General features: G+C 40.6%; 1 protein-coding gene across 2 annotated transcripts; it reads right to left on the reverse strand.

Moving 5' to 3' along the window:
• Positions 1-335: 335 nt before the first annotated feature.
• On the reverse strand, positions 336-10,629 carry nxf1a (nuclear RNA export factor 1a). 2 transcript variants are annotated; one of them, XM_076104021.1, is made up of 21 exons: positions 10,248-10,629; positions 9,585-9,795; positions 8,128-8,302; positions 7,954-8,037; positions 7,607-7,711; positions 7,204-7,284; positions 6,718-6,787; positions 6,358-6,446; positions 6,154-6,261; positions 5,932-6,041; positions 3,544-3,580; positions 3,340-3,408; positions 3,064-3,119; positions 2,768-2,875; positions 2,583-2,641; positions 2,350-2,465; positions 2,209-2,251; positions 2,022-2,100; positions 872-1,054; positions 716-776; positions 336-617 (listed from the first exon to the last, which is right to left on the reverse strand). In XM_076104021.1, the coding sequence occupies exons 1-21, from the start codon at positions 10,393-10,395 to the stop codon at positions 579-581; spliced, it is 2,031 nt and encodes a 676-aa protein (XP_075960136.1). In that variant the 5' UTR covers positions 10,396-10,629; the 3' UTR covers positions 336-578. The 2 variants fall into 2 exon arrangements, with proteins under 2 accessions (XP_075960136.1, XP_075960137.1); XM_076104022.1 differs by having other exon boundaries at positions 10,375-10,628.
• Positions 10,630-15,618: the final 4,989 nt, after the last annotated feature.

Here is a 15,618-nt window from a genome sequence, read left to right on the forward strand (position 1 = left end):
TCTATGATCGTGTGTTAACTACTACCCGTGTTGAGTTTTTGTTAATCAATGGTACCATCACTTAGCTTTAGGATGAAAAGGCAGCTAAATGTAATAACTATGTTGTTACTCATTATGTCCACTTAGTTGCATTCTCTTTTCAGGAACTTCACCCGTACATCACTTTGTTCCTCACTCAATAAAACTTGGTATTAGAAGTTAGTTTTTGGGGGTGAAATTTGCACTTCCAAGGTCAAGAAAGAACATCCACACTCAATATGTTGTTCTGATTGTGGCTTAAGTGAAATGTATCAGTTGTGTATCAAAATATTTATTAATAAACACAATACAACAAATCAACATGTTCATCCACTGGCTATATGTCTTTATTCCTATGAAAACAAGTAGTGATTTTTATACAAATGACCAAAAACTAAGGTTACAATAACAACCAAAAATGGTCTCATAACATCAGTCTTCAGATCAAACAGTTGGCTGTTAAAACAAAATAGGAAACTTCAGAAACACTATTTTTAATAAAACAAAAAGACAAATAAAATTACTGCAGATTTTATTTCACAGAAGTATGATGGAACTCTTCATTTTAAGAATGCAACTTCAGGGATCTTGCCATCCGTCTGCAAAAAGAAAGGAAAAATAATTTTAGGGCCTTTCTATGAACATTTTCACACCTTTATGGAAATGCAGAGAGACAAACTATAAATCATAATTTTACCTTTAACTGAGTGAAAACTTGTGCCGCTCTGTTGAAATCCCACTCATTGTCTTGCAGACACCTGCGACAGAGAATAACGGTTAAGATATTTAAATTAAGGGAATAATGTTTGTCATGCAACGCTGCAAACACCACATGCAGAAAAACAAGACTTACTTTTGGGACCATTCCAGGTTCATGCCCGACTTTTGCGAGAAGGCCGTGAGCATCTCCTGCTGCGGTGCAGTGAGGGTGGGGACGGGGCTGGAAGAGGGAGTCGGGGCAGGAGCAACGAAGGCTCGGCGGATCTCCTCCGTTGTGGCCATCCGGATGAAAAGCTGGTCGTTCACGATGCACAGACTGTGTAGACAGAAAATAAGACATCACATGGTGTAAAGTAAAATGGTAGAAGCATAACACTTTTCAAAAAGAGGCAATTTCAAACTGCCACGTTTCATATCAAGTTTAATTTTAAAAATCATTGAGATACAGTAACCACTCACATTAACCAAAGCACAACACTAGATAGCAGCAGTAATCCTAAAAGGATTCAACTTTTTTTAATGTGAAACTATCTTAATGCAAGAATCAACTCCAGTCTTTGAATGCTGGCAACAAGCTGGGATTTCTGTTTGTCTCTATTTACAAAAGAAAGAGCGAAAAGTATTATACATGCTTTAGTTTGTAGGCCATCATTGTCCACCATCCAGGTAAAAAAACAAAGTTAAAGAACTGTTCTGATATTTTAAAAAACTACAAATTGTACCTGGAGAAATACAAGACAGTTGTATTCTTGTAGGATAGTTCGTCTGCCACAACACAAGGAATCAGACTACATCTACATCAGATTTCTTTATCTTTTTCCTTTTTAAAATGTAATATTTTTTACATTGTATACCTGTTATATTATTTGTGTTCATTATTAAATCACAACCATCCAGAAAATGTAATTCTCTTATGTTTAGTTAATTCTGGTTTCCTTATTTTTAATGAGTGTGGGAGACAATAACAACGCTATACTATAGCCTCACAACAACTGTATTTAAGACGTAATCCGAGTGGACTTCTTTACTTCTAAAAGGTCTGCAGCGAACAGGAGTAACATTGAAATCATTTGTAGCAACATGTAACAACATGCAGAAAATAAAGAATTTAATTTTAACTTCAAAATTCATACAACAGTAATGTCATTGTTCAGTTCTTTACAGCTTAATTTTCTGGAAGTTCCACACCTGCTCTTACACATTTGGTACTACGACCTTTCCTCAGGGAAAATGTGAAGGACAACAGAAGATGATTCAAACCACTGGGAGCTCACTGAACTTACCCAGAATTCCCTGCAGGAACTGTGACGAAAACTCGAGAGAAAGCCATGGTGGACTCTCGGGATTTACCGTCGACAGCAACTGAAAAACCAACATGAGAAACATTAGCAACAAAATCAACACTACTCATCGCAGTGGATGAGGAAAAGAAATATATATATATAAAATCATGACGTCCAAACAAGTCACCTTCTTTGAAGACTCCGCTCACTGTGAAGGATAGTAGTGTGTTCTGTAAAAAAAGAAAACATTTTTGCAGAATTAATGATTCACTGCGAGAGAGAAAAGGTTTATGAAAAGTGCTGGCTGACAGAAACAACATGATCTTACCGTGAAGGTGTTTACATCGACATTAAAGGAGGCGATGTCGTGCTGAGTTTTGGGCAACTCGTTGAGGAAAGCCACCACGTTGAGCCGTGTGTGCTTTAGAAGTCGAAACCGCACCGCTAAAAGAAGGCAACATTCAGAGAGGGGAACATCAGGAGGCATTTAAAATCACAGGAACGTTCAATCTCAACAAGTCAAAGGCTGCGACGGGTCAAGAGCTCGACAGGTAAACTCACTGGAGTCTTTGATTCTCTTCAGGTTTCGAGTGTCTTTGTGGTACTCTCCAAGACTGCTCCTAAAACAAGGAGAGAGGGACAGACGGAATCAATGTGAATACAGATAAGAGTAAATAATTAATGAACATCCCATTCATTCATGCGTTATTCAGTGTTGCTACATGTATACAGAAGTGTGTTCTTACCTGGAGGGGTTCTGGGTGGAGTACGGTGTTGTGAGGGAGAACGATGCTCCGTCATGGTACGCATCCAGAAGTGACTGTCTGTCCCCGGAGTCGTATATGCTGTAGTACCTGAAACACAGACACACATCACCAGATTTAGTTCTCTTGTGTTTGCTCCTGTGATTGTTTCTTGCACACAACCCTTTTATAGAGCGCGTTAAAAGCAGTACAGGTGAATCAGCAACTGGTTGGGTCACATAAGTGATTACTGGAGTGTTGCCGGAAGATTGCCTGCGTATAAAAAGGTAGAAACTCACTGTGTCACGAACCGAAGGATGAGGACCTTGATTTCATCAGTGCCAAAGCAGCTGCCCTGGATTGTCAAATAAACATTGGTCAGGTACATAAAGGAGACAATAACTGTCCTGAGACATTCACCTGAAGGAGGACAATGCAGCTTAAACTTCTGCCATTTCTTTTTTTTTTTTTTTTTACTTATGAAATCCCACCATGGAGAGGTTCCCCTGAACGTCACACTCAATGTGAATTTGATTTAAAATATACAATTAATCACAGAAGATAAATCAAGTTACCTTGCAGGGGGGGATGATGGTTGGCGTTTCCACATCAAAGCCAATGGGTGGGGGGAGGTCATGACCATCCTAAAAAGAAACCACATATGAATTAAGATGCAAAATAGCGAAATTAGCACATTTTCTTGCATTTTTGTATTGATTTCTTTAGTGATATGACTGCATCCAAATGAGGCGAGTGAGGAGATCGACGTGTGGACTTACCAGTTTGAGAAGCCGGGGAAACCTCTGCCGCACAGCACTGGTACGGAACAAAAAACGAAGAGCAGGAAAGTTATCATCACAAACCACGCAACAGAAATAAATCATGCTCACTGGGGCAGATAACACTGTCAGTCACACCTGCCGACCCATTTAATGTCATTTTGGGACCTTCAGTTTTCCATTTTAAGCTGATAAACGTCAAAATTATTCGGGAGAATACGGCCCTCTATAGATACACGCAAATGGATGACGTGTAACTACAACCAGTGCCACAAGGGGTTTAATATTTAAAGTACATTTGCAAATGGACTATCATTCATGTCTTCATCCTTCCTTCAGGTTCATTATGTGCCATTCGACAAGTCTCCCATCCCAAAGTGTACTTACCAGTTGGTATACTCACCCTCTCCCCCAATATGGAGACACACAAGAGATCTGACACGGGGAAGCAATAGAAGCACACTTTCTCTAGCGCACACATGTAAACATGCAGAGACCTACAATCTACCGGACTGCCCCGAAACCAGTAAACACACCCATTTTGTATGAAAGTGAAATAAAGATGTTATGCAGTGCTGGGAGAGAGGTGGTTACCTCCAGACCTGGGGAAAAGGATATTCATTAAAAATGTACACAAACTACTAGCACAAGTAGTACAACATTCATGCCAATCACCATCCATCATGCGAGTGAGATGTTGCGTCTGCGCCCACGATTATCAGCGAAGAAAGATGACCTGAGAACAGATCTGAACCGAAAGGACAGCTTGGCCTCAGAGTGAGCTGGACGCAGCATTCCCACCACTCATCCCATTGCCTTCCCCTGCTGCGCACACACAGGGCACTTATCAGTGAAGCACCTTGAAGCCACCATCGATTCTGAAGAGATGGGTCTTCATGCGGTAAGCTTTTAATTTTCAAGCTGAATTTAGACCCAGGCCTCTGGTTACGGAGAGACTGGGAGATCGTTACGCATTTGACTGGAGTGATGATTCTCTATTCTACTCTCGCTTCTGTATTTTTGAGCTTTGTTGTACTGGCCACAGACATCAGACACTGGAAGAGGAAGTGTTTTCATGTTTTTTTTCTCCATTTGACTTATTTCAGACAAAACTGGACTTCAATTTCCAGTTCGGATCACAGTTCCCTCAGAAGTTAGTAAAGGGCATTTGCCAAACTCTCCACTTCATTCACTGAACAGCAGAGACCCGTTTCAGGTCAAAGAGAACCAACTTAGTGGAAGAGACGGACTGCTTTCTCTGCGCGGCCCTTCATTGGTCATTGATAATGACACGCATCCCTCTCCGCCTCAGCCCAACAGCTGTTTCTGTCGAGCCCCATCTTCTCATCGTGTTCTCAGTGAGCCAGTGCTCATGGGGAAAGAGGCCGAGTAATCGTGACTGTGCCTGCCTTAGGTTGTCCCGGGGTTTCGAGGTGGGATCTTACCCGTCATGGGCTATCCAGCCTTCCATACTCGCCTTTTAGAGGGGGCAGAGTGGGCAAGGGGAGGGGAAATCATTGGCTGTGGATTTTCTTTGTTTCGTCCAAACATTTGTCAAGACAACTGTGGATCGCCCTCTCTCCAATAAAAACCCTACACTGTTGTACAGTACTGCTCAAGATGGTTGTGGATTCATAGTTTTTGGGAGCAGTTCACAGTAAATTGTGTTCACGGGTTTGTCAAGCTGAATGTGTTTTTTCTTTTTCTTCAAGTGCTTATTCTCGGAGTTATTCATCAGCAGCAATGCAATTGTGTTTTGCAATAGTTTATGGGATAAATAATCAGGATGTCAGCAGGGGGAGTGCTGGGTACAGCATCACCGAGAACCATAGAATTGACCAAAGCCTGAAAAGATGTCCCACAGAGAAGCTGAATTACTGGCAGAGAGAGGATGGCCGTTCAAACTGTGAAGAGTTTAAGCAAGCTGAAAGGAAAACAATGTGGAGGGTTAGATGTCCGCTCAGCAGCTTTTGAGAGTAAGAAATGTTTAGTTCACTGTGTGAAAATGAAATGTTAATCATCAAGCGGGAGGAAACATATGAAACAACCAAAAAGAGTGGAAGAATTTGCATGTTTCTTTTTTCCATTTCTCTCTCTCCACACAAGTATACAAACATACAGAGAGTTGAATAGTTAATGTCAGCTTGCTCTTCTCTCGTAAAGTTCATCCTTGACTGCCAGAGAAATGGTTTCAGTTATTGTACACACCCACACACACACACACACCCATATATACAAAGGCGTGCTTGATCTTCCTTTTGTAGCACGCTGCTGCATACTCGTCTTACAGGACAGACTCCTGGACACTCCTACTTTTACACAACAGTCACACCACTGTGTCCCCTTCATTAAATCTTCTCCCCTCACCCCCCGAAATCGCTGACTGACCTGATGTATGAGGCCTGATCCTTGAAGAGGTCACACAGAGGGTTCCTGTTCAGCCACAGCTCCACCAGCTTCAGGCCTTTCACCTTGTCCAGCTCCCGGTCTGACTTCAGCTGGACGAACAGACAGAAACAGAACAAAGGTGGTGGGTGAAGAGGATGTAAAATCAAACCAGGTGACAGGTCTCGTTATTATTCGCCTGATCAACTGAGCAGCCAGTCTCACCTCATTGTGGGAAAGGTTGAGGGTCTTCAGATTAGCCGCCTTGGTCACCAGATCAGTCAGTTCATCCAGTTTGTGAATGCGGTTGTTGCTGAGGTTCAAGCCCGTCAGCTGGAAAGACACAAAGAGAGATGTGTCAGCACATTCAGTTTGACCCATCACTTAATCAGCAAACAATATCAAAAACACCTTCTGTGTTCAATTCACCTCTGGAATGTTTTCTTCAATGATCTTGATGACAGCTTCCATGTTTGTCTTCCTGTTCAAGATGACCTCAATGTTTTGGGAAACCAGGTCTGTCACGTAAAATACAATTAGCGATAAAAACATTAAACAAATATTGAAAAATCATTTTCAGTGAGGTAATAAAAGAAATGTCTGTACTATCTTCAATATGAAAAAACATTGTAGTGAACATTTACTTAGAAAACAGACTAGATCCCTGTTTAGCACAAATGAATATAGCAAATGTACAATTAGTCTAGTATGGATTGTCTGTGCTTGAATCTGTTCTCTACACGTCATACATATGATTTGAGTGTGAAAGGGATGAGAGACTATCATCACCTGGGTCTGTTCGGATGTTGTTCAAGTCCAGTGCTTGCTGGGAGCCATCAAAACGTTTTGCCATGCATTGCTGGGAAAGATAAAGCAGAAAACATGAGGCCTCATTCAAACAGCAAACAAATAGAAACTTCCTCCAATTTACTTTGAATGAGTTAGAAGCCAGGAAAAAACTAACAAAAACATGAATAGGAGTTTTCTTAATAAATTAATTCTTGTAACACCTGAAAGTCACTTCCTTAGACAACTCAGACAAAAATACAAAATTTCCACACAAAAAAACCTCTACTGTCATGTCAGGAGAAAAGTGGTTACTTAAGTGCAAGCATGCAAATTAACTAATAGACCTCACTGCAATCTTTTTTTCCTTATAAATATCAATCTACTTTTTAGCTCATGTATTTGGATCCATACATAGAGATTCCAAATGTTTTAAGTTTAAATCCAACATTGTCTGAGCCCTCATAGTTGTTACGTCCTCCAGCTCACCCTCAGGACGTCCAAGTGTTCAGGCTTCAGGTCAGCGAGGAGGAAGGACGGTGGAGCGCTGGGGTTGACGTGCACTTCCACCTTGAAGAAACAAACATGACATTATGGACGAAAGTAAATAGAGATGTATCGTACACATGAGCTTCAAATTTAAGCTCCTCTATATGATATTTATGGCACAATATGTCATTGTTTTCACTGTTAGTGTTGTTAGCTGCAAGCCGCCAGCTTGCAGCTAACAACCAGAGGCACTAGATAGGCTCTGAATTTCGTGTTATGGTTATTGGCCATTATCATCAGTGTAGGATGTTTCATACGAGAAGACTGGTCATTAAGGATTAACAGACTTTAAAAGACTTCCTGCAGCAATAACAGTGATATTTCCATTATTAACCCGACTTACCTTATAGCCATCTGTGTCTGTGATCTTGTGAGAACATTTGTGCAAAGCACTGGCAGCAGAGGAATCATCCACGTAGAAATGGACCCTGTTATGTTCAACATGGTACTGTACAGACGGGGGAGAAAGACAAACAATTAATAGATGCAAAGATGATGTCCACAACCACCACTTCCTTAAACCCTTCAGCTCATAAATGTGTTCAAATGGGGACTGGAGATATATTACCAGCAGGCAAGAATAAACAAATAACTATCACCGTTATCAGAACGTAAAGCACATGTGGTCATTTAAAAAAATGCCTTTTTAAAGTCAATTAGTTTCTAATTGGTAATCATAAGACAGCTCACCTGCACAGGTGTGTAGGGAATCGTACAGATGTTCTGAAGAGCAGGCAGTAGCCATTTCTTGTCATATTTTCTTCCATGCGGTATCTGTCACAGAGATGAGGCCAAATATGAGCTCCTTTCACAGGTTACACAGTAGAAGCATGGATGTTCTGTGGAAACTGTTACAATACGCACCGTCACTTTGAACCAGCCCGACCGGCTCCTCCCTCCTCCGTTGCTGCCACCACCTCGGTCTCCTCCTCTGAAGCCGCCGCCTCCTCCTCTACCACTTCCTCCCCCTTTGCCTTGTCGCCTGTCTCTGTCAAAGCGGCCATCTCCTCCTTTCCGGAAAGGTCTTCCATATGGGTTACTAAAAAAGAAAGCACAAAGCCATATACTGAAACAATCCTCCTTCAGCCAGTGTCCACCACAGGAACAAAACAGTTCCGTTTACACTCAATGTTTCTCACCTCTTGAGTCCACTTCTTACCTCACAAAATATCAAAGCAGTCCCTTTCCCGCTCATCTTTTCTGATAATTTTGCTACCTTTCATGGTGCATTTACACCATCAACTGTCACTGCCTCTAAAGTTGTTGTCCATCACGTCATGCCAGTGTTTGTGGCAAGTCCTCATGAATGATACAAACAATAAAGGGAACTTATCAAACATTGCTTTATAGCTATATTAGTGATGGAAAACCCCACAGTGTACCTTTAATACATTTACACACACTGGGAGCTGTTATTAGTTTGCACTTGTTTAGAACTTGCAGGCTTTTTCTGCACCATTATAATTTCATAATTAGCAATAGACAGAGGTCCCAAAAAAGTATTTGAAATCAATGTGTGGGGTATGAGTTAGTGCTGGGCGGTATGACCAAAAATGTGTATCACGGTATTTTTAAAGATTCTGGCGGTTTCACGGTATTTTTATATAGCTTGATAGTGGCTTACTCTACTGTCAGGAGTACATCGAATATAAAAACATTTGAATGGCATCATGTATGAAGGGTTTGCTTACTATAGGGTTTGCTCGTTTGTTCGTATAAAGTTGGGATAGCAGTTTGGCTGAAGTATTCTCGCCCCGGTCAGACATACCTTGAATCCAGTGTTTTAATCATTGCTCTGAGCCCGTCTGTCTCGACTGTCTGTAGCGGGACCATGTCCTTGCATAGCTGGATCGTTATTGCGTTCATAATGTCGCTCCACCGCTTGATTTTCTTGTCAAGAGTGACAGCAGTTGTTTCGGCTATGCACCGGTATGTGAAAAATTAATATTATAAGGGAAATTAAAACCGGTATATACTGGATGAACCGATATACCGCCCAGCACTAGTATGAGTCAGCCATGAGTTCAAATAAAACAGCCCTAAGATAAGTGATAATATAGTCAAACTAAGTTCTCAGTACACAGTGAACTCTTTTGTTTTTCCAGAGGCACTGGAGTGGGTAGATAACATGCAGTGGTTTTCATAATCTGAAAGCAGTTTATGGTACTTAATGTTAAAATAAGACTTGTTTTACTTTCTCTTCCTGTGACTGACTATGTGTATGCCTCCACGTGGTTGAAACAGATCCACATGAAAGAATTCAGGTCTCGTCATTTGTGAGTCACAACTATGAACAATCTGTTGAAAACACACACACTTACAATCTGTGCTGGGAGCTGTTGTCCTGAGAGCTGTCACTCATAGTAACGTCTGCATCGGTATCGTCAAGCCTGGACCGGGGCCCAGGACCTCCAAAGCCTCCAGAGTTGCTTCCCCTTTGGCGGTCTCTGCGGGACCTGTCGTACGACCGACCCTTGTGGGACCCTCTGCCTTTACGGTTGCGAAATTGTGGTTCCACTCTATCGTCATGCTCTGAGAAGAGGAAAGGGAGTTCAAAAGTTTGTCAGTTTTCATACACAATCAAATACAAATCAAAATACAAAACTTTAAGTCCAATCAGTCATACAATACCATTCTGTTGACATATAAATAGCAGAATTAGAGTAAAAATAACAAGAATGCACTTTAAGACATGGGCAGTGAATGACTGGAGCACACAATGTCTCTTATTGCTTGCAGTATAACGATATTAATGAATAAAACCTGCACACCTTCACTTACCACTGTCTCAGAAAAGAATAATTTTGCCTTACCTTACTAACGACTTGAGTAACTGTATTAAATGTATTTTGTTTAAAGCGTACAATCCTGTCTCTTGTATTGAATTAATGGTAATAATAAATAGAAATAATGAAGAACTGGGTAAATACTTGTGCGAATAAAGTAATCAGATCTCCGGTGTGGGGGGAACGATTTGGTTTTACCTTCTAGGGACATGCAACCAGTGCTCCTGACCTCTCTCCTCACCATAAAGTCCTCTCGGTCTGAAGAAAACGGTACAAGTGGCACAACAGATGTCAGGTTAACGCTGAAGTGAACAGCCTGTCTTACCGTTGTAGTAATGTCCGCCATCCGCCATATTTCTGGAACAGTGTCAGGTGGGGAAAAAAACACAGCCCTTTGCTAAAGAAAAATAAATAAATAGAAGTGCTTCGTTTCTCTCTTTCACGAAACAAATATGCTGCTAGGCTGTGAAATAAGTTCCAACATCTCACGTGTCTTTGTGTCAGAGGAAACACAAAGGCGAGCACAACGTGATCGAAGTGTGTGTGCTCTAAGCTAGCTGGTGGCTAGGTTAGCTTCTGCTGCTGCGTGCGCATTGTGGAGAAGAAAACGGAAATTGCTCTTGTCCGGTTTCTTTTCCGGGTCAACACAGCGGCGCGTGGACTTTACATAAAAATCACACAATGAATCGATGTCTCGGCACTTAATCACTGGTGGACGTTACACACATTAATGATACTTTAATAATATCATTAAGTGGTTTCAGGTTGTATATTTCTACAGAGACTTTGTCCGTTGGTCCTCAGACGAACGTTACAAACGTACTAACGTGAAAAATGTAGAAATGTTAAGTTAACTAAAACGGTACAGCAGATCATCTTAAAGGTTATTAATGTACGAGTTTATTAACTACCCCCAGGAGGTTTCAAATAGTACTTAAATATCCATCTCTTTTATAGATGTATGGTGTTAAATCTGAACAGGTTAAATCATTAAATCATTAAATCAGTTTATTCTTTAGAATATGAATTCATATTTGGATAAAAATACGATTGTTTCCCTCACATCAATTATATTTGTATGCCTAGATGTACAAACAGCTGAATATACACTTAATACTTTATTTTATTTGGTAAATTCCATATCCATAGCAAAGTCATTAAAATCTCACACATAAAAAATATTATGGAATTTGTAATCTACCTGGAGTCTCTTCAAGTTAAATGATGCATGTGCATTAAACATGTAAGATAATATCCTTTAGCATTTGGGTTTTTATATATTTATTTTTAATACTATTTCTTAGATATTTCCAAAGTAATTGTGCATGGGGCTTCAACAAAACAGCTCTACAAGCAGCACTTTGTTGTCTTCATATTGTCTTGCTGTCAACTAAACTTTTGCTAAAACAAATATACACTGAGGTTTTTCTACAGTTAAGGATGAACTTTTGAATAAACTGCTTTGTTGCGTTGACAACTGCTGTCCTGAACAGGCGTTTGTAATCCTCCTCCAATTACTACAGCTGCTGACTGAATCTCCAATCCAACAGCACACCCTTTGAATTCTCTGAACAAGAAAATGTACGGTCTACCATTCAGTGATGTAGACCTTTTTCACATGTCACAGTAGAAGAAGCACAGGGGTAGTTAAAAAGCATTAATGATGGCTGCACTCCACTAAGGGGAGGGCCCTGCTACTGTGCACAATCACATGTGCTTGTCCTTCTATGGCAAGTCAAAATGTCAGGGCTCTGGAGCAAGGTGCTAAAGCTAATTAAGCTGTGTTTATTTTCAAATATTTAACAGTTGTATCCCCATCAGAGGTGTCCCTGTTGATGACTACACGACTTTACCCCCCAGGAAAAACAGAGGCTAAAGGGCTTTGAACTCGGATGTATAGGCCTAATAATCAATGCACACAACTTACTGTCATTCAACACACGTGTCACCACAGCGAGGTTGGGGTAGCTCTTCTGAGACAGAGTCACACGATCCATCCGGGGAAACTCTCCAATCTCTTCCATTTTAGGAAAAAATGTCAGAATTTATACTCGCTCATTAAAAGAAGACATTCAAACCGAAAAGCTCCACGTGCCCTGTAATGTTAAATGTTAAACTTCAACCGTGTTTTAAACAACTTCACCCCGCACCGCTGCGAGGTGACTGTTTTAAACGTTGGTTTAGCTAACGTTAGCATACGTTGGTTTAGCTAGCTCAGGTAGCTGTTAGCATTAGCACAGCATGAACTTACAATATTTACCGATCAAGTTCCTGCTCCGCGGTAATAGTTGCCGTGACGATGTGGGAAACAATCGCCTCTGACTACCCGTCTTCCGTCCTCGCGGGTGTCTGTCTGACTGTCGTGCACTCCCGCTCCCTTTTCCCGTCAACACGAACAACACAGCGCCACCTGGTGGACAGTTTCTAACACAGTGGAGCTCACTTTAAAAAAAATGTTCGTTAAAAGTGTCTTAGAGAGGTGTTGAATCAACCTTATGGTGAGGTTTGTGGTGCTGAGGGATTGTGATGCAATATACTGAGAGGTTTATCTAATATTTGATCTACCCTCATTGGTAAAAACGGAGTGGACAGAAAATTAGAAACACATCTGGGCTGCAAACTACAGTCTCCAAAATGGCCACAAAGTTGAATCAACAGCTCTGTAAGACAACAAAAATGATTACAAACTTCACAAAATTAGGATTTATTGCAAGAGTGGAAGCAACAGCTATAGGTTTATAAATTGGCAACTGAGTGTTTGATGCTAATAAACTCATTTCCTGCAAATAAATGTTGGTTATTTTGTCTGGAACTGGTCTGGAAGTGTGAGTGGCAACAATGCAGCATTTTACAACTTCTTTTGTTTTGTTTTTTGATTTCCATCCAGAGCAATATGTCACTCTCAACTGACAGAGCTCTGTGTTGTGGCATCCTGTCGATGGTTCTAGATTAGGTTGAGAATGAACTGCATTTTACATTCTACTGTCCATTCATGAGCTTTTCCTGGAAATCTCAGATAAAGAATGTCAGATGAATGTAGATTGCAGTACATGTTTACATCAATGACTTAACATCCAGTTCCCTTATTTGTCTTTTAAACACATTTCACCAAAATTCACCCGTACATGTTTGGTATCTTTGAAAACGTTTGGATTTACACTAGAATATAAAATAAATATCTGTGGGTTTGAATAATATCTGGCTGCACAGCATGAAATTGTACTGTGATTGAAGTTGTTAAAGGCTCACTGTTTCATAAGCTTATGTGTGACTTACTATGTTTAGATTAGCAGGGTTTATTTGCTTTCCTTTTTCTTTCTTTTGCTTCTTTTATAGTTTGTAACCTGTTGGTGATTTTATATACAATGATATGGGTGGATGGTTTGTGAGTATTAGTTATGTGTACGTATGAAGAATGAGCTTGACAGTGGCAATCATTGTTCATTTCACTCAGCGTGGACCGTCTAATATGTGAAGGTGTTTTGTATCATTTACATTTACGATATGTTGCAGAATTTGGCTCACAAAACTCTACACATAAGAGTAAACATCTTACTTCTGTGTCCAAATGAAAATCTGCATTCAAAACCTACCAACCCCTTTTTCAAAAAGGTATTTTTGCAACAAAATGATACACACATACATCATTTGAATGACTTGTTCTAAGCAGCAACAACATTCATACGAGCACTGCTGATTTGCTCTTGTGGGTGATGTAGGCGGATGGTGTCGTTTGCCTTTGTGCCTTTGTTTGAGGGACGGTTACAAAAGTGAAGGCTTTGATGCTTTTATCTAAGCATTCACTTACAAAACTGTAACTGTAAACAGCCTATAAGACCCTGAAAAAAAATAACATTTCAGCTGCATCATGTGGAAAAAATTCAAATCCCTGATAGTAATATTACAACATTCAATTCAGATAGGCTGACTTATAGAAAGAGTTTCCTTTGTTGCTGTGAACAAATAACCTCAGCATGTTTTGTAACACAGACCAGATCTCTGACATATTACAGACCAGCCCAAGGAAATTTTGTGTTTGGTCCTTTATGAAATAAATAGGGACTAGTAAAGAAGAAAGATTTTTTTGTAATACAACATTGTCTCCACTGTTACAGTATGTACATGCCAGATGTACAATTGCAGGAGGACCACATCTCTTTTCTGTGGATTTGAACTGATTCATACCGTTATCGTTCCTCTTTGCCCATGAAGACAGATTCCCCACAAACACATCCTCCTCTGTTGTCACTTTTAGTGAAGGAAATGAGGCAACAGTTCAAAGTGAAAGGTGTCGTATATGGGGGTGTCTCATGCAACACTCTTTTCTTCTCCACAGCTGTCCTCCTGCTGCCAGGAGGCCACGCTGATGGCCTGGCTCAGAGAAGTGATGAGGGAGGTCAGACCGATGAGGTAGCCGTCCTCTCTGCTCCCCTCAGCCCACGGGAGGTTGTGTCTGAGCTGGCTCGCGTCAGGCACCGGCGTCGTCTTCGCAAAGTCTATCATCCACACGCTGGCCTTGCAGCTGTGGTCGTGGACAAAGAGAAGCGAGCTGCCAATCACCTGATCAGGTCAAACATAGAGATAATAATATCAGCAAAAAAGACCTCTGGGTTCAACGTGGTTTTAATATGATCTTAAGCAGAATTTAACAAGATAAGATCTGTTTCTAAACCAACCTCATGGGTTCTGAAAAACAATGAATTCTTCAGTGTGTCACTCAGGGCCAGGAGTCTGGAGTGGTAGGCTTTCTGAGAGCACAGATGAGTTGTGGTTTCGCAGCAACAGTTAGTTCACACATCACAGGGTAAATAATAAACTGAGAGTGGACACCAAATAAAGAAATGACAGGAAGTCAGTCACAAAGATTAAAGAAGGAAAGGAGGAAAATTTGAGGACTTACAACTTTTTCATTTCTTGTTTGATTTTGAAATTTCCATTTCAGTTTTTTTCTGTTTTCGTAAATGCTTGTTGTTGGTTTAATCTTTTATCCGGTCTTAATTAAAAACATTTAAAGACAATTGCCTCCATATACCCATTGTGTTGAGGTATACTTTAACTGTCTTCAGAAATGCACAGCAGGCATCAGTGCATTGATTATGTATTGGAAGCCTGATATGGATCAATCAAAGGCAAATACCTGAGACACACTAAAACTGAACAAATATCTCATTTTCATTAGATCTCAGTTTTTGAGTTACGTTTAGTCATTCTTTTTCAGTCATGGATTCCTTGATTTTATTCTAGGTTTGTTTTTCTGCAAATTATTATATGATTAAGGATTTAGGACATGTTTTTTAAAGGAAAAGTAAGTAGTGTTTTCATAACGGGTAGAACTGACCAGGATCTCCAGTTGTCTCCTGGTGAAGAAGAGCAAGGCCTCCGTGACCTCAGCTAAAGTCAGAATTTTCCTGAAGTCCCGGTGGACACTGCCGTCCTCCATCTGACTCACAGAGAAGCAACACAACAGCACAGACATGGCACATTTGAGAACTTGTTGAGAAAGAAACAGATAATTATTTTGAGTTGTGCAGTGATTTTGTTGGCCTTCAGTCCTACCATGATGCCTTCT

Source organism: Anarhichas minor, unplaced genomic scaffold (assembly GCF_050575085.1).
Source record: "Anarhichas minor isolate MPS153535 unplaced genomic scaffold, ASM5057508v1 ptg000028l, whole genome shotgun sequence".
Lineage (NCBI taxonomy): Eukaryota > Metazoa > Chordata > Actinopteri > Perciformes > Anarhichadidae > Anarhichas > Anarhichas minor.